Source organism: Oncorhynchus keta, chromosome 11, assembly GCF_023373465.1.
Source record: "Oncorhynchus keta strain PuntledgeMale-10-30-2019 chromosome 11, Oket_V2, whole genome shotgun sequence".
Lineage (NCBI taxonomy): Eukaryota > Metazoa > Chordata > Actinopteri > Salmoniformes > Salmonidae > Oncorhynchus > Oncorhynchus keta.
The window spans coordinates 25,566,756-25,586,755 of record NC_068431.1 but is presented as its reverse complement, the minus strand read 5'-3'; the positions used below and the strand labels follow the sequence as shown (position 1 = coordinate 25,586,755).

The window sequence follows — 20,000 nt, the reverse complement described above, 5'->3', positions numbered from 1 at the left end:
TGGGTGACGCCCTGGCCTCAGGCCGCTAGAGCAGAGTGAGAGGGAGGGAGGGTGAGGGAATTTGAATTTGAATTAAATTTATTGGCTCAATATTAGAGAGCGAGAGAGAAGGAGCAAGAGACTTTCTGCTCTTATCGCATTAGCAAAAACACTTTCTGTGATAAGAACCCCACCAGTCCTCCCAGGCAAGTCTTCAGATAAAAAACATACACACCCACACCAGGGTGCCTTAGAAGTTGTGGCTTCCATATTGAGTTGACAATACATGACCATATAATATCAGTGTATGAGTGTCAGTTATAAGGCACCCTGGAGGTTGGCACTTTGATCAGGGTGTGTTAATGGATGCACCATTTACATTAGAGGAGATGTAATAACCCATCAGTGGGCACTGAGAATGAAACTCACATGCACGCGCACAGCATGTGAAAGACACATCAGAGTTAGGGCGTAACACTGCTCAGGGGTCTGGGGCAAGTAAAACTAATTGCAGGACAAGCAGATTTTAGATATAGGTAATTTTATGTTTTTAATCGCGCAAAAAAAAAATCAAACAATAAGGCTACTTTGATCAGAATGATGAAGGTGCAAAAATATGGAGGAATTCAGATATGACCTCATTGTTTTAAGTACTACCTACAAAGATTTTAAACTACGGTTCAATATGCCAATGAATCAGCACAATATACTTTTTTGTTTTTCCAAATTGCCGCCGTCTTGGAGCTAGAATAAGGATCACGTTTACTGTGCTAATGCAGATACATACAAAATAAAGTTAATGAAAAGCACTATTACACCGCGAACTTAGCAAATGGAGGCATTTGTGGTAAGTACATGGGGGCCACCATCTTTATGCATGTCCGCATTGGATCAAAGTGTCCTCCAGATGAGATGTGTTGCACACTGTCCTCCCACTTGCCCAGTGTTTTGACAGATCAAGTGTGCAGACATGTGCACAGCCTAGCACAAATTTTTCTCCCTGGCACATTTTCTGGCTAGCACTTGCATTGCCTTCATTGTTGTTTTCCTTACAAATAATAACTTCACATGTGTGCGTTCCTATCAAAGTAAATGCCTTATTTTCTGTATGTATGTATGTAGCATAATGTAATTACAGTTTTATTCACATGGTGACAATACAAAATACTTTAAGGTTGTACCAATTGCGATGAGCTAATCCTAAGCTATTTGTCAGCTATGTGTGGCGCCGTGTTTGTTAACATTATACTACGCATTCTGGGTGTCACGTGAACGTCTATCGAAGGGAAGGAATGGTTGACTCATCTTTCGAGTAAACTTCTGGAAGTGTGAATGATCGTAGATGAGACACCCCCTTCAACATGCATACTGAAAACAGATCAAACTCATCTCGTCTCCTCTTCTGATCTTTGGTTGACGAGAAAAAACTAATGTGGTGGCGCACACAAACTACACAACGTCGGATTACTTCTGACATTTATAAAGTGTTTTACTCAATTATTTAGATAAAATGGTGAGCTCACCTGTGATGTGATGAATTGTAAATAGTAATTGCTATTAGCTAATTCATTTTGTGGTTTCTGTCAGCAAAGAGTGACCTAAATATGACTGCTTGAGTTATGTCAATCTTTCCTCAGTTAGCGCTACGACTAATGTAGCCTACATTTTCTGGTTTGGATGATTGTGTTTTGCAGTCGCTACTTCTGTGAATATCTAAACATTGCATCCAAAAATAAGCTGGTAACATTCAGGGCATAACTTTGTAAGGACTATGTTAGCGCAAAATGTTTGTGAAAAAAACAGTGTTGCCAGATCAAACGCTAACTGTTGCATCAATCGAAATTGGACGTTCTAAATTAGCACTCTAATCACAGCGTACACTGCAGGGACTACTGTAGAATGATCCCATCTGTTTGTTGGTACGTGTCAAAGGGTTAAGGGGAGAAACCGATTCCAGGGAAGTGATCTCCAACATCAAACAACAGGGCGACAACATCAGTCCCTCTAACCACGTCCACCAATCTGGTCTAGAGGTCAACCGTGACTTTTCAACGCCGATACTGATTATTGGAGGACCAAAAAAAAGCCGATACCGATTACATGGGACGATTTATATATATATATATATCAGCTTTTTTTTGGTCCTCCAATAATCAGTATCGGCGTTGAAAAGTCACGGTTGACCTCTAGACCAGATTGATATATATATATATATATATATATATATATATATATATATATATATATATATTATATATTACAGTGCTGGAGAAAGTAAAAGTGCAATATGTGCCAGGTAAAAAAATCTAACGTTTAACTTCCTTGCTCAGAACATGAGAACACATGAAAGCTGGTGGTTCCTTTTAACAGTCTTCAATATTCCCAGTTAAGAAGTTTTAGGTTATAGTTAGAGGAATATTTCTCTCTATACCATTTGTATTTCATATACCTTTGACTATTGGATGTTCTAATAGGCACTATAGTATTGCCAGCCTGATCTCGGGAGTTGATAGGCTTGAAGTCAAACAGCGCTGTGCTTCATGCATTGCTAAGAGCTGCTGGCAAATGCAGGAAAGTGCTGTTTGAATAAATGCTTACGAGCCTGCTGCTACCCACCACTGCTCAGTCAGACTGCTCTCTCAAATCATAGACTTAATTATAATATAATAAAAACACAGAAATATGAGCCTTTGATCAATAATATGGTCAAATCCGGAAACTATCACTTAGAAAACAAAATGTTTATTCTTTGCAAATTAATTACGGTCTTGGTTAGGAAGAAATGGTCTTCACACAGTTCGCAACGAGCCAGGCGGCCCAAACTGCTGCATATACCCTGACACTGCTTACACAGAACGCAAGAGAAGTGACACCATTTCCCTTGCTAATATTGCCTGCTAACATGAATTTCTTTTAACCAAGTATGCAGGTGTAAAAAAATATATACTTCTGTGTATTGACTTTATGAAAGGCATTGATGTTCATGGTTCGGTACATTAGTGCAACGACAGTGTTTTTTTTGCAAATGTGCTTGCTAAATCATCACCCGTTTGGCGAAGTAGGCTGTGATTTGATGATAAATTAACAGGCACCGCATTGATTATTTGCAACGCAGGAAAAGCCAGTTAAACTAGTAATATCATCAACCATGTGTAGTTAACTAGTGATTATGTGATTACTAGTGATTATGTGAAGATTGTTTTTTATAAGATAAGTTTAAATACTAATGAGCAACTTATCTTGGCTCATTGCTGCACACAATGCAGATAGTCTGGGTAGCCAATGTGCGGGGGCACCGGTTAGTCAAAAAAGAAAGTCTATATACAGTGTGTGCAAATGGTGTGAGGATGTAAGGCAGTAAATAGGCCATAGTAGCGAAGTAATCACAATTTAGCAAATTAACACTGGAGTGATAGATGATCAGATAGTGATGTGCAAGTGATGTGCAAAAGAGCAGAAACGTAAATAAAAACTATGGGGATGAGGTAGGTAGATTGAGTGGGCTATTTACAGATGGGCTATGTACAGCTGCAGCGATCGGTTAGCTGCTCAGAAAGATTATGTTTAAAGTTACTGAGGGAGATATGAGTCTCCAGCTTCAGCTATTTTTGCAATTCATTCCAGTCAGTGGCAGCAGAGAACTGGAAGGAAAGGCAGCCAAAGGGGGTGTTGGCTTTGGGGATGACCAGTGAGATATACCTGCTGGAGCGTGTGCTACGGGTGGGTATGGTTATCGTGACTAGCGAGCTGAGAAAAGGCGGAGCTATACCTAGCAAAGACTTATAGATGACCCGGAGCCAGTGGGTCTGGCGACGAATATGTAGCGAGGGCCAGCCAAATAGAGGACACAGGTAGCAGTGGTGGGTGGTATAAGGGGCTTTGGTGACAAAACGGATGGCATTGGGATAGACTGCATCCAGTTTGCGGAGTAGAGTGTTGGAAGCTATTTTGTAAATGACATCGCCAAAGTCGAGGATCGGTAGGATAGTCAGTTTTTACGAGGGTATGTTTGGCGGCGTGAGTGAAGGAGGCCTTATTGCGAAATAGGAAGCCGATTCTAGATTGAATTTTGGATTGGAGATGTTTAATATGAGTCTGAAGAAGAGTTTACAGTGTGGCCAGACACCTAGGTATTTGTAGTTGTCCACATATTCTAAGTCAGAACCGTCCAGAGTAGTGATGCTAGTCGGGCGGGCGGGTGCAGGCAACGAACGGTTGAAAAGCATGCATTTGGTTTTTACTAGCGTTTAAGAGCAGTTGGAGGCCACAAAAGGAGTTTTTTATGGCATTGAAGCTCGTTTGGAGGTTAGTTAACACAGTCTCCAATGAAGGGCTAGATGTATACAGAATGGTGTCGTCTGCGTAGAGGTGGATCAGAGAATCACCCGCAGCAAGAGCGACATCGTTGATATAGACAGAGAAAAGAGTCGGCCCAAGAATTGAACCCTGTTGTACCCACATAGAGACTGCCAGACGTCCGGACAACAAGCCCTCCGATTTGACACACTGAACTCTGTCTGAGAAGAAGTTGGTGAACCAGGCGAGGCAGTCTGAGAAACCAAGACTGTTGAGTCTGCTGATAAGAATACAGTGATTGACAGAGTCGAAAGCCTTGGCCAGGTCGATGAAGACGGCTGCACAGTACTGTCTTTTATCGATGGCGGTTTTGATATCTTTTAGTTCCTTGAGCGTGGCTGAGGTGCACCTGTGACCAGCTAGAAAACCAAATTGCACAGTGGAGAAGGTACGGTGGGATTTGAAATGGTCAGTGATCTGTTTATTAATTTGGCTTTCAAAGACTTTAGAAAGGCTGGGCAGGATGGATATAGGTCTATAACAGTTTGGGTCTAGAGTGTCACCCCCTTTGAAGAGGGGGATGACCGCGGCAGCTTTCCAATCTTTAGGGATCTCGGACGATACGAAAGAGAGGTTGAACAGACTGGTAATAGGGGTTGCAACAATGGCAGCGGATAATTTTAGAAAGAGAGGGTCCAGATTGTCTAGCCCAGCTGATTTGTACGGGTCCAGGTTTTGCAGCTCTTTCAGAACATCTGCTATATGGATTTGGGTGAAGGAGAAGCTGGGGATGCTTGGGCAAGTAGCTGTGGGAGGTGAGGAGCCATTAGCCGGGGTAGCCAGGAGGAAAGCATGGCCAGCCGTGGAGAAAAACGTGTTGAAATTCTCGATTATTGTGGATTTATCGGTGGTGACAGTGTTACCTAGCCTTAGTGCAGTGGGAGGAGGTGCTCTTATTCTCCATGAACTTTACAGTGTCCCAAATCGTTTTGGAGTTAGAGCTACAGGTTGCACATTTCTGTTTGAAAAAGATAGCCTTTGCTTTCCTGACTGACTTGTGTGTATAGGGTTCTGACTTCCCTGAAAAGTTGCATATCGCGGGAACTATTCGATGCTAGTGCAGTCTGCCACAGGATGTTTTTGTGCTGGTCGAGGGCAGTCAGGTCTGGAGTGAGCCAAGGGCTATATCTGTTCTTAGTTCTCACATTTTTGAAAGGGGCATGCTTATTTAAGATGAGGAAATTACTTTTAAAGAACAACCAGGCGTCTTTGACTGACGGGATGAGGTCAATCTCCTCCCAGGATACCTTGGCCAGGTCGATTAGAAAGGCCCTCTCGCAGAAGTGTTTTAGGGAGCGTTTGACAGTGATGTTGGGTGGTCGTTTGACCGTAGACCCATAGCGGATGCAGGCAATGAGGCAGTGATCGCTGAGATCCTGGATTGAAAACAGCAGAGGTGTATTTGGAGGGCAAGTTGGTCAGGATAATATCTATGAGGGTGCCCATGTTTACAGATTTATATGATAAACAGAGATCTCATGTTAGATGATGTGGAAGTAATATCAGGTTTATCGGCCTCACCTTCTTATAGGAAATTGCTATATACCACCAAGTGCTAAAAGTCAGTATTTGCACTGTGTGTGTAAAATTCTCAATAATGTATGTGATATCAACAGAGGTATATTTTCTGGGTGTCCAAAATATTGACTGGTTGTCATCAAGCTATCCACTCAAAGAGAAACTTCCAAGATGTCTGCAATTTGGTTCCGGTTTTCAGTCAACCTACCAGGGTATTTACGAATAGAAAAGTAACTAAATCATCCGGGTGTATTGACCAGATCTTTACAAATGCTGCAGAAATCTGCTGTAAAGCAGTATCCACACCCGTCGAAGGTAGTTATCATAATATAATAGCCATACCTAGAAAGTCCAATGTCTGATCCTTCATATTCATGCATTTCGGACCAAATAATGAAAGACAAGCACTGTAGTTTTGAGTTCCACAAAGTTGGTGTGGTGGAAAGGGGCCAGGGTTCCGGTCTAGAAGCATGGTTTCTACTGCTCCTACAGTTTGCTTCAGTACTGATATTTAACTGATGCCCGGCCCAGGAAGACCATTTCCATTGACGGCCTCAAAGAGAAGTCAGATTTGAAAATTCCTAATAAGACACTTTAGTCAGCACCTTTGCGCACAAAACATCCATTGAATTATTCAAATAATTGTCACCGAGGCATATTTTTTGTTCCCATCACACTCAGACGAAGATACTAACATTTTATATTCATCCAATGTCTCGTGTTTTTGGATGACATAATGATGTCATCACTGCTCCCTGTGCTGAGTGCTAATATGCATGTGGTGTTGGTCTGTATAAACTGGATGGCAACCCAGATAAATGGTCCATGAATCAGCATATGCAAACGTGAGTGGATTACCTTGAAAACAGCAGTCAAACATATTGGACGCAGTCTCCAGTTCTTGTGATACCTCAGTGTATGGAAGAGGTGAAATAAGGACAAGCCGCATGGTACCGACAACCTGGATGGTAAATTCCCGAGGTTGGTAGGGGAATACATAACGACATCTTCATTTTAAGCTTAGAAAACAGTGTGTGCCCTCTAGGCAAAGGTCATTCTGCTGCCCAAGAATAGCAAAACCAGCCTGTTACCGGTGCTTAGCAAACTTTTTTTATTTTTTAAATGTTGTTTGACCAATGTAATTTTACAGAAAATTGTCAACAGACTTTCAGCATGCTTATAAGGAAGGGCACTCAACATGCTCAGGACTGACTCAAATGACATGATAGGCTGAAATAAATAGATATTAAGAAGATTGTGGGAGGTACTTTGTTAGACTTTAGTGTAGTTTTTGCTATTATTGATCATAACCTATTGCTGAGAAATGTAGGTCTTATGGACTTACATCCTCTGCCCTTTCATGGATTGAGAGATACCTATCTAATAGAACAAAGAATAAAGCCTGCGTGACGACTCGGCAGTATACACGTCGGCTACGACAGTCAAATAAATAACTGACACCCTTAACATAGAGCTCCAGTCAGTTTTAGTGGGCAACTAGCAATAGGCTGGTGCTCAGCCTCCAGAATCTATGCACCGGAGGGGGCTAGAGTCAGTATGTCCTATCTGGTGATATTCTCTGGTGTGAATTTAAGTCTGTCTCACTCACCTGCAGTTTCGACCTCAATGCTCACCTATGAAAAGCCAACTGACATGTACTCCTTTTGGTGCTTACCTGTTGCACCCTCTACAACCACTGTGATTATTTGGCCCTGCTGGTCATCTATGAAGTTTGAACATCTTGAAGAACGATCTGGCCTTAATGGACATGTACTCACTCAGCCTCCACCCGGCACAGCCAGAAGAGGACTGGCCACCCTGCATAGCCTGGTTCCTTTCTAGGTTTCTTCCTAGGTTCCTGCATATCTAGGGCATTTTTCCTAGCCACCATGCTTCTAAAACTGCATTGCCTGCTGTTTGGGGTTTTAGGCTGGGTTTCTGTATATGTAAAAATGGTAACTAAATACATATGATTTGTTAAATATCCCCAAAATTAAAAGCATAATTTTGGGGACAGATTACTCACGCAACCCAATTAACCCTCATCTAGATCTATTATTGAATAATGTGGCGATTGAGCAGGTTAAGATTAAACTGCTGGGTGAAATCCTTTATTTTATTTATCTAGGCAAGTCAATTAAGAAAAAAATATTATTTACAATGACGGCCTACTGTGGAAAAAGGAAGTAGAAAAAAGTAGAAGTAGTCTGTCCATGATAAGGCATTACTCTGCTTTCTTGACATCTCAATCAACCAAACAGGTCCTACAGGCCCTATTTTTGTCACACCTGGACTAATGCCCAGTTGTGGTCATGTCCAGCAAAGAAAAACATACGCAAATTGCAGTTGGTCCAGAACAGAGCAGCATGTTCAAGGAGGGCAAATGTATTTACATTTGCCCTCCTTGAACATGCTGCTCTGTTCTGGACCAACTGCAATTTGCGTATGTTTTTCTTTGCGTGTTGAATGCACTGAGCTGTCTGTTTGAACTACTGGCAAACAGCTTGGACACCCATGCATACCCCACAGGACATGCCACAAGAGGTCTCTACACAGTCCAAGTCCAGAATAGGGCTGGGCCATATGGGCAAAATATTATAGCACAGTATTTAAAATGTAATTTAAATGTAAAAAACGGACGGTTTTATGGTATTTTTCGTTTTTGAATAATTAAAGTTCTACATGAGTAGATTTATGAGTAGTGAATGATCCTAGGGTGGCAACACATACATAAGTGATTTCACTGAGTCTTTCTCCATTCTGATTGTTTATTACTGTTCAATTCAACTACAACCAAAACAAATTTCAGCACTTTTTAAATTTCAAAATTTCCTGCACTCAATTGCAGTGGTGGAAAAAAATACCCAATTGCCATACTTGAGTAAAATCAAATTAATAGAAAATTACTCAAGTAAAAGTGAAATTCACCCAGTAAAATACCAGAGTAAAACTCTAAAAGTATTTGGTTTTAAATATACTTAAGTATCAAAGTAAATGTAATTGATGAAATGTACTTAATTATTAAATAATTTCAAATTCCTTGTATTAAGCAAACCAGATGGCACCATTTTCTTTTCTTTTGTTATTTTTTAAATATTTGGATAGCCAGGGGCACACCAACACTCAGACATAATTTACAAACAAAGTATTTGTGTTTACTGAGTCCTCCAGATCAGAGGCAGTAGGGATGACTAGGGATATTCTCTTGACAAGTGCGTGAATTGGACCATTTTCCTGTCCTGCTAAGCATTCAAAATGAGTACTTTTAGGCGTCAGGGAAAATGTATGATGTAAAAAATACAGTATTTTCTTTAGGAATGTAGTGAAGTAAAAGTTGTCAAAAAAATAAATAAAAGTAAAGTAGAGATACCAAAAAAAAAACTTAAGTAGTACTTGAAAGTATTTTTACTTAAGTACTTTACGCCACTGCTCAATTGAGAATTTCCACACTGCCACGTAGGGCTGCATGATATGGGCAAATAATCTAGGACTTATTTTAACCAAATGTTGCAATTGCGATTTGACTTGCGAATTAGAGCAAAACTTTTGGAATCATGGAAATAGAATGACTATTCTAATTCTATAGTTAGAATATAAAAGTGGGCACTTTGAAAACAGTGTTTGAGATGACAACGAATTAAAATGCCAGGGAGGCGTTATCGTGACAGGGTAGGAACTAAAGTATTCATAAGTGTTTCCTAGGGGACCCTATAAGCTTTGGCTACATTGCATGTTTACTTTTGAGAAACATCAAATGCGCTCATTGAGTGACAGGGGGCGTGGCTAGGTCTGTGTGGAAAGTGGCACAGAGAGAGAAAGACAGAGAGAGATGACTCAAATAGCAAAGTAAACTATAAAAATTGACATTACACACGGCGTATCACATTTAACAAACCAAACATTCAAATACCGGTATAGATGGTAGAGTAAAAAAATCCAAACCGGTCCCTGCATCAATACCGGTATATCATAAAATACGGTATGCCACCCAGCCCTAGTCCGGAACAGACTATGGAAGGTGCACAGTACTAAATAGAGTCATGACTACATGGAATTCTATTCCACATCAAGTAACTCATACAAGCAGTAAAATTAGATTTAAAAAACACCTTATGGAACAGCGGAGACTGTGAAGCAACACAAACCTATGCGCATACGATAGCATACGCACTATACACATGTGGTATATATGTGGTCGTGGTGGAGTAGGGGCCTGAGGACACACAGTCTGAATGTTTTACAATTCTTTTTCTTTTTATAAACTGCTTTAATTTTACTGGACCCCAGGAGGAGTAGCTGCTGGGGATCCATAATAAATACAAATACAAATACAAATGACATGCATGTCAATCTCTCCTGGTTTAAAGTTGAGGAGAGATTGACTGCCTCTGTTCTGGGACCGATGAGTGCCGGAATGGTATGCCAACTGCTTGAACAGACAATTTGGTACCTTCAACACCTCGCTGAAAGACTATTGGTCTTTATGCGAGGTGTTGAAGGTACCAAATTGTCTGTTCAAGCAGTTGGCATACCATTCCGACACTCATCGGTCCCGCAACAGAGGCCAGGAACAAAAAAAAGTATTAAATAGAGTCAAGACTACATGGAACGCTGCCACCCTATTATGAAGCATACATAACACGGATATAACATGATGCAAGTCAAGCATTCAACGACACATCATTGGTACCCATGAAACTGCCAATTCATGTTCAGATAGGAGTCGTGATTAAATTGATATCCTTTCAGAATTGCTCATGATACACATACTAGGCTACTTCTAACAGTTTTACATCTGAGACAGTAACTAACTACCATGATGGTGTAGGCTAGTGTATATTTAAGTGATAATGCCCGAGAAGCCGGTGTTTGGAGGATATATTGTCAAACACCGGCTTTGAGGGCATTATCACTTTTATAAAACGGGTTACCACATATTCAAATAATGATTGACATATTTTCGTTAAAAATGTTATTTTGATGAGATTATTCATACTATTTCATCCTTCCACAAGATATAGTCAAGTCGGCTGGTCTATGGTTCTATTGGTTCGGTTGTCATAGACGAGACCCAGTTCAGTCTGTCTTTTTGTTCTGTACCTATGGACGCGACCCAGTTGTTCAGTCTTTTTGTTCTGTATGTATGGACACGACCTAGTCGTTAGTTCTAAATGTTCTATTTCATCCTTCCACAAGATATAGTCAAGTCGGCTGGTCAATGGTTCTATTGGTTCGGTTGTCATAGACACGACCCAGTTCAGTCTTTGTCTTTTTGTTCTGTACCTATGGACGCGACCCAGTTGTTCAGTCTTTTTGTTCTGTATGTATGGACACGACCTAGTCGTTAGTTCTAAATGTTCTATTACCAATGTTCTTATCCCTTGCTTGCTAGCTAGCCAGCTACGGCTAACTTACACAGTCACGTCAAAGTGCAGCCTGAATAACAACAGTAGCAGCATTTGCATTTGTTAAGCAGTTTTCAAGTGGCACATCCATAACAATGAGCTAATGAGGCGCGTTTTCATCTGGAATAGAAAATGTGCTCTCTCGTAAGGACATTGCTGTTCAGAGAAGCTAGCCAACAACACATCTAACTTTTCAAACTGAAGCTGGAAAGACTGCAAACTAGATGCACTTTGTTTCGTTTTACATTTTTTCAATTGAAAATGTCTTTGTATATATCCATAAAAATTATGCTGCCCGCCTTTTTGTCTTGTTCCGACTACCGACGAGCTCATTATTATGAGACAACAGGAGATCGTATTTGAATATTGAAACAATGTTGCAAATGTCAGAGAAACAGACAGCAAGGTTTATACAAATCTACATTGTTGAAAACTAGATGTTAGTCTAAAAGAAATGTAAGATCATGTCTAAATGCTTTTTACAGTGGAGATATAGTTTCTAAATTGCCTGGCAGGGTTGATGAGACATTTGATTGCACAGTCAGATGGAACAGGGTATATAGGCATTTTAACGTCATAGATTAAGCTGGTGGTAACTTGTGAAATAGACACTGGCTGGAATGCAGTTTTAACCAATCAGCATTAGACCCACCCGTTGTATAAATAATAATTAAACCACAACAAATTCCATTTACATCTACAGGCCTTCTAGAAGTTTGACTTCTGAATGACTTTTGGACCAATTTAGTGTATGTGGTGAAAACACAGTCAATAAATTCCAATGTCTTGGCCTGCTGCCTGGTGCTAAAAATACATTACTGTCTATCCTCCTACACCATCACACACAAAACTGCTGATCCTGTTTCTGTAAACTGAAGGTAGGCCAACCAATTTCTCTGGGAAAGAGAAACAAGCACAAGTCCACCTCGCCTTACCTACACCATGCCACCGCTTGACCTCAAACACACGCAAAACAGACACGAGGGAGAGAGGGAGGCCCTGAGAGCAGCAAGCTTCCTGCTGCATTATGACAGAAAGACACCAGCCTATGGATACAGGATACAGACTGTTGGGTCTCTGTCTATATAATCATCAAGAACTTGATTGGTTGAATCAGGTGTTAGTGATGGGCTGGAACAAAAATGTACATTGACGGTGTTCTCCAACAATGTATTGATAAAATCACAACAAGGATGACAACGCCATAAAGGATATCATAGAATACGCCCAGTATGATGCTCGTGGGGCTGTGTCATAGCAGTGCCTCCATTGTCTTGTCACACACACACACACACACACACACACACACACACACACACACACACACACACACACACACACACACACACACACACACACACACACTCCAAGGAGGTTGTTAAATCAGTCAGGCCAATAAAAGGGGTTAGAAAATGCTTCATGAATCATGCAAACATCTCCAAGGAAGTGGGCCCAGAAGGTCATTAACAGTGTTGATTACAAACCCAGGGCCGGGCCGGGGAGAGACCGAGAGAGGGGGACAGAGGAGGGCCAGGGAGGGAAAGCGAGGGACAGAGAAAGGAGACACAGGAAACTGTCCAGAGACAGATTGAGAAGAGAGTCACGATTGGTTCAACCTGAGAAGAGGCACATATGCTAAATTGTAATTATTTTGCCTCTATGGCCTATTTATTGCATTACCTCCCTAATTTTCTACATTTGCGCGCAACATACATAGATTTTTTTGATTGTGTTATTGACTGTACGTTTGTTTATGTAGAACTCTGTGTTGTTTTTGACGCACTGCTTTGCTTTATCTTGGCCAGGTCGCAGTTGTAAATGAAAACTTGTTCTCAACTGTCCTACCTGGTTAAATTAAAAAAATATAAAAAAAAACACAAGCAAACGTGCACCCCCATCCCTGCATACACACAGGCACACACTCAACAAAGTCTCTAGTTGCTCTCAGGGGATTACGATCTTCATAACATTTCACTACCTTGAGTCAGAATATTGTCACAACATGTAATGATCAAATGCATCTGGACCAAATCAAGTGAACCAAATGGCCTCAACCTCAGAAAGCCAGAAGGGTAGGAGATGGGAGGAGGAACCACCCGAGTATAAGTGAGTGGTGGTGCTTTGCTGGACTGCAGCTATAGGGGCCGAAGAGCTGAAAGTTTGCTCTGACTGGGATGTCACACATCTAGTAAACAGGTCATGTTGTTGTGATTTACAGCAGTGTTTCTCAATCTCCCATCAATGGACTGGCGCCAGTCCATGAGATGTTGCTGGCCGGTACCTGAGATTAGTGTAATTCAATTTAGTCAGGTCTAGTGATAGGGGAACCGCTTACATTAAAACTAAGTAGGAAAAACGCTTGCCAGTACCCGGTTCAATGAAAAACAATGATCTAAAGCTAGAGCCACCAAAACAACTCCGAGTGTAGAGTTGAGTACACAGACTTCGGGCCCTATAAAATCCGTTTAATTATTTTCCCAAATTCTGTTCGATCCTTTTTTTTCCAAGTTTCTGTTGTTTCCTCCTGTTATATCAGATTTTCATTCTCACGCTTTAATAGAAAAACAACGAAAGTGTATCTTCTAAGTACACAACAATGCTTAAACCACATCAGGAGACAATTTTTGAGGTCTGGGAAATATTTGAGAAATTGTGTTTTTTTTTTGTAGTTGTTGTTAACCTTTAATTCTAGTGTGCACCTAGCAAGAGGCTGTTGTTTAGCTGAATATTTTAGGGCACGTGATGGTAGTTTGCAAAACAAAAACCTGCTGAATTGATGCAAATAATCATGATATCATTCTGGTAGGCAAGCATAGGCTACTTTGTAGAGGACATTTATTTGAGAAGGTTTTTGTGAAAGATTTTAAATCTACCAGAATACATTAAATTAGCATAATCGCTAACAGCTACGCACCTCACATACATAGGGCTGGACAATGTGGCCAAAATATCAGATCACGGTATACAACATTAAAAAAAATAACTTTCAATTATATTTTGTTTTTGAATAATAAATGTTCCAAATTTGCTTTGAGTAGTGTGTGTCAGTACCAGTCAAAAGTTTTAGAACACCTGCTCATTCAAGTTTTTTATTTTATTTGTACTACTTTCTACATTGTAGAATAATAGTGAGGACATCAAAACTATGAAATAACACATACGGAATCATGTAACCCAAAAACTGTTAAACAAGTCAAAATATATTTTATATTTGAGATTATTAATTGCCTTGATGACAGCTTTGCACACTCTTAGCACTCTATCAACCAGCTTCATGAGGTAGTCACCTGGAATGTATTTCAAATAACAGGTGTGCCTTGTTAAAAGTTCATTTGTGGAATTTCTTTCCTTCTAAATCCATTTGAGCCAATCAGTTGTGTTGGGGTGGTATACAGAAGACCAAGTCCATATTTAGGCAAGAACAGCTGAAATATGCAAAGAGAAATGATAGTCCATCATTACTTTAAGACGTGAAGGTCAGTCAATCTGAAAATGCAAAGTGAAAACAGCATTGTTGTATGTGCTGCATTTACCATGCAGACTGAACACAATTGTCTCGTGGTTGAGGCTGTCTGTGCTCCTTGAGTGACAGGGGAGGGTCTTGGTCTGTGGCGGGTCTATATCGCCCTACACAGAAGATTATTGTTGCCTCTTCAAAATGTTCCAGGAAATACAAATCACAGATGCATTCTGTTTATGCCTTATGATAGACTTCTGCACATGTATAAATTGGAACTGCTGAATCCTATTTTAATGTCTGTATTCTGTTATTCCGTCTGTGCTCTCTGCATCGCAGATTTATATAGGGCCCTAAAGACTCCACAGACCTTCTTATATCAGAGACATCAGTCAGGAAGTTAAAGCTTGGTCGCAAATGGGGCTTCCAAATGAACAATGACCCCAAGCATGAGGTCAGGGCTTTGTGATGGCCACTCCAATACCTTGACTTTGTTGTCCTTAAGCCATTTTGCCACAACTTTGGAAGTATGCTTGGGGTCATTGTCCATTTGGAAGACCCATTCGCGACCAAGCTTTAACTTTCTGACTGATGTCTTGAGATGTTTCTTCAATAGATCTACATAATTTCCCTTCCTCATGATGCCATCCATTTTGTGAAGAGCACCAGTCCCTCCTCCAGCAAAGCATCCCCACAACATGATGCTGCCACCCCTGTGCTTCACGGTTGGGATGGTGTTCTTCGGCTTGCAAGCCTCCCCCTTTTTCCTCCAAACATAACGATGGTCATTAATGGCAAAACAGTTCTATTTTTGTTTCATCAGACCAGAGGACATTTCTCCAAAAAGTACAATCTTTGTCCCCATGTGCAGTTGCAAACCGTAGTCTGGCTTTTTTTAATGGCGGTTTTGGAGCAGTAGCTTCTTCCTTGCTGAGCGGCCTTTCAGGTTATGTCGATATACTCGTTTTACTGTAGATAGATACTTTTGTACCCATTTCCTCCAGCATCTTCACAACGTCCTTTGCTGTTGTTGTGGGATTGATTTGCACTTTTCGCACCAAAGTATGTTCATCTCTAGGAGAACTCTACAAAGAGAGACTACTACACCAATCGGAATTTGACAATCTTTCCACCAAACAAAAGGAGCAGCTTTTGTTTAAATCGAGGCAAAAATTCTATGAACACAGAGAGAAAGCTGGCAAGTTGGTCTCACCAGCTTCGACAATCCGCTGCTAGCAGCACCATACCTGAAATCTGTGTTGCAGTTGATTTAACTTCTACCAATCCCAAAGAAATCAACAATCAATTGAAGCAATTATTTTCTGCTCTTTACTCGTCAGAGGCTCTTTCTGACATCTCGTATGCATGCATTTCTAGACAATCTGGACGTCCCCTGCCTCAATTCAGATGAGCAAACCAACATGGAGTCTCAATAAGTGATGAAGCTACTCTGGCAACCCAGTTCATGCAGAGCAGTAAAGCCCCTGGGACTGATGACTTCCCTATTGAATTTTATTGTGCCTTCTCCTCTAAATTATCCCCTATCCTCAGCTCAATGTACAATGAAATCCGTTCTAGTCAGAAACTACCACAGACACTTACCCAGGCGACAATTTAGGTTTTGCTTAAAAATACAAGAATCACCTAGACTGTGGCTCATACCACCCTATAAGCCTTTTGGGCTGTGATTATAAAATTCTCACTAAGGTCTTCTCGTGCCGTTTAGAGACAGTGATGCATAATATAATTAACTCTTGACCAAATCAGATATCTCTCAAGTAGGCAATCTTTCTATAATATGCGCCGGCTATTTAATGTGATGTTCTTTATCCTCTACAGCCAGAGGTTGTCATCTCTCTTGATGCTGAAAAGGCTTTCTACCGAGTTCAGTGGAAATATCTAATTTACAGTATTAGAGAAATTTGGGTTTGGCCCATCATTCCTTTCCTGGATTAAGATTTTGTACTGGCTTCTGTTCGCACCAACATTGTTACTTCCAGCTACTTCCCTCTGCACAGGGGGGCCAGGCAGGGTTGCTGTTTCCCCCCTTTCCTATTTGATATGGCTATTGAGACTCTTGCTATTGCCCTGTGGGCGAAGGAGAGGATTAAGGGAATATTAAGGGTCAACATAACTCACAAGGTGTCCTTGTATAAAAGATTGTCTGCATATATCTCTAACCCTGTGGAGCCTATACCCTCTCACTTGGACATGCTACAAGGTTTTGGGACATCCTCTGGTTATAAGTTAAACCGAACAAAAAGTGCACTCCTCCCCATTAATTAGTTAGCAGAAGGAATTGGGTATGACAATTTCCCATTTCAGGTGGAACATCAGGTCTTAAAGGCCACACGCTCATTTAAGGCTCTGTTTAAACAACTTCAAAACAGTCCTGTAGCGCAGCACTAAGCAGGATTTCATAAGGTCACATTTATTCTGTTAAGATGACTGTACTACCAAGGTTTTTGTACTTATTCCAAATGATTCAAATTTTTCTGCCAAAGTCAATGTTCAAACAACTGGACAGCTACATTTACAACTTCATTTGGAATAAGTCAAATCCACAAATGAGAAAGGCGGGCTGGGCCTTCCCATTACTTTTTTACACTACTACCGGTCAGCAAATATCTCTAAATGTGTTTAGATATTTGCTGGTTTCTTCATTTGAAAACAAGGATGGCCCAACTTGGGCCATCATGGAGTTTACAGTCAAGGCTTCCAACTTCTCCGGTCTCTCTCCTGTGCTCCCCAATGTCCATGAAGCTTGGCACCATGTTTTGAACTTCATTGTTAAGAGCTCCCTTAAAATCTGATCCCAATTCCTAAGACACTTTAGGCTTTAACATGCAAGTGTCTTCTATACATTAACATATAAATCATCTCTTCCCAGCCACAGATTGACACAGCATTCCAGTTCTGGCATAGGAATGGTCTGGTGTTTTTTTGTGACCTATTTGTTGATAACACATTTGTCTCAGTCCATAATATTCCCTATACCCACTTTAGATACCTGCAAATTCGCAGCTTTGACAAAAAACATTTCCCTTCATTTCCACTCGAGCAAACTAAGTTTCCAGTCGAGAGGTGCTTAGATCTTAACCCTTATCTGAAGGGCACAAATCAAATCAAATGTATTTATATAGCCCTTCGTACATCAGCTGATATCTCAAAGTGCTGTACAAAAACCCATCCTAAAACCCCAAACAGCAAGCAATGCAGGTGTAGAAGCACAATCTCCAGATTATATGACACTAATACAGAATATTAATCCACCTTCCTTTGCAAATACAAAATCTGCATGGGAGGCAAGAGAAAGGTGGCGAGATACCCAATGATATATGGCAATAAAGCATTGAACGTATCCATACATTATTTTGCATAAGGCATGAGCTTATTCAGTTTAAGGTTTTGCACAGTCTCCATTTCTCAAATGACAGATTTGCAAAAATATACCCAAATGTTGACCAAGTGCTTGAGATGCCACCAGGGTCCAGGGACTGTGGGACAAATGTTTTGGTCATGCCAATCTTTGAGTGGCCTCTGGGACCCCATTTTTGAGGCACACTCACATATGTGTAATACAACTGTTAGCCCCAACCCAGTCACTGCCATTTTTGGGGTACTTCCCCTAGACCAGAATGCTACCATTCATCAGGCAAATGCAAAATGCCTCGCTGCTAGCTCGCTGCCTTGTCCTCTTTCACTGGAAGTCTGCAAAGCATCCTTCCTTTATGCAGTGGGTTATGGAGGTGATGTCATCTCTGCCTCTGGAGAAGGTTATGTACACTGTGCATGGGTCCCGACAAAAGTTTGATTTAGGCTCTCCATGTATTAATGGGAACCAGGTTGTCTTTTACTTAGTGTAACTTGCATAGTTTCGGTAGAACATGTCTGTTCTACTGGTTCTGATAAGAATTTTGAAATAAACAAAAACAATGGATAAAAAAAGTTCACTGTTTCTGATGTTCTTTCCTATTTAACTTACTTTTATAGATGCCTTGGTGGATGGATGGTTTGGAGGGAGGGTGGGAAGGAGTGAAGGGTATGATGGATGGATGTACTGTTTTTGTTGTTATATGTGAAAATCTATAAATAAAGTGACAAAAAAAAGGAGAAAAATAAGAAGTGGAATAGAGAGGGACAGAGATGGTATGGAGAAAGACCATAAGAGCAGGTCCTAAGCAGAAAGGTGGAGGTGTGTGTATGTGCCTGAGAGCACAGTGGGATAGAGAGAACCGTACTGCTTTCTTCCCTAGGGGAAGAATATCAATATGCAAGAGCCCAAGACAACACTATGATGTAGATGAAATTTACTGTCAGTCTCTCTCACTGAATGAGAACACAATCCTGCTCTGCCTACCTCTCCTCTCTTCTATGTTGCAATGTTGGGCAAATATCTAATATATGCTAAGCTGCTGCTGCCATGGCAACCCCTGCACAGGCATACAGGATTTGGACTCAACACAGAGAGAGAGTGTAGTGGGGCTGAATGTGCTGCTGGACTGTAATCCTCAGAAAGGGGACAATTCCAGTAGACCGCCTTGTTAGAGCCAAATTCCCATACTGTCAGTCTCACTATACATGTTTATGATTTGGCGAACAATAATGCAGGCACTAGGGATGAAAGTGTGAGCCTGCAGGTCTGGTAGAGGAGATGATATGTTTGAGTACGTCTGTTGTGTATGTTTGTATTTGGTGCGTAACTCACATTGTTGCGTTACAGCCTGAATTTCAAAAAAAATATTTTAAAAAACAAACATTTAAAATAAAATACAGAAATATCTATTCACACCCCCGAGTCAATACATGTTAGAATCACCTTACAGCTGTGAGTCTTTCTGGGTAAGTGTAACAGCCTTGCACACATGGATCAGCATTGGAAATTAACACCCACCACTCACGGGTAGATTTTGTCATTGGCGGGTAAGAATGTCTATTTCACCAGCCATGTTGGCAGGTGGAAACAGAGCATTTGGGAACAGTTGTTTTTATTGACTTTTTTTAATCCAAAGCCCACATGTAGAGAAGTTGGTTGTATTGACAAGGCTACTAAAGTGTGACTTTGTCCACATGTTTCTTGGCCAGTTATATAATTTTGTTCACAGAGCCATGCTACCACATGAAAACAGACACACTGATCTACACACAAAACCCCATAATGTCAGTGGAATTATGTTTTTAGAAATGTTTACAAATTAACAAAAAATGCAAAGCTGAAATGTCTTGAGTCAATAAGTATTCAAACCCTTTGTTATGTCAAGCCTAAAATTCAGGAGTAAAATGTG

At 40.8% G+C, this 20,000-nt stretch overlaps 1 protein-coding gene across 3 annotated transcripts in view; it reads right to left on the bottom strand.

Moving 5' to 3' along the window:
- The window catches only part of LOC118389975 (rho GTPase-activating protein 32-like), a 262,757-nt gene that overhangs the window by 130,623 nt on the left and 112,134 nt on the right, over window positions 1-20,000 (bottom strand). For all 3 annotated transcript variants that reach the window (XM_052529794.1, XM_035780032.2, XM_035780033.2), the window contains one exon: window positions 1-25. This exon is cut by the window's left edge and continues 84 nt beyond it. In XM_052529794.1, coding sequence (XP_052385754.1) covers window positions 1-25 — 25 coding nt within the window. The remainder of the gene's footprint in view (window positions 26-20,000) is intronic.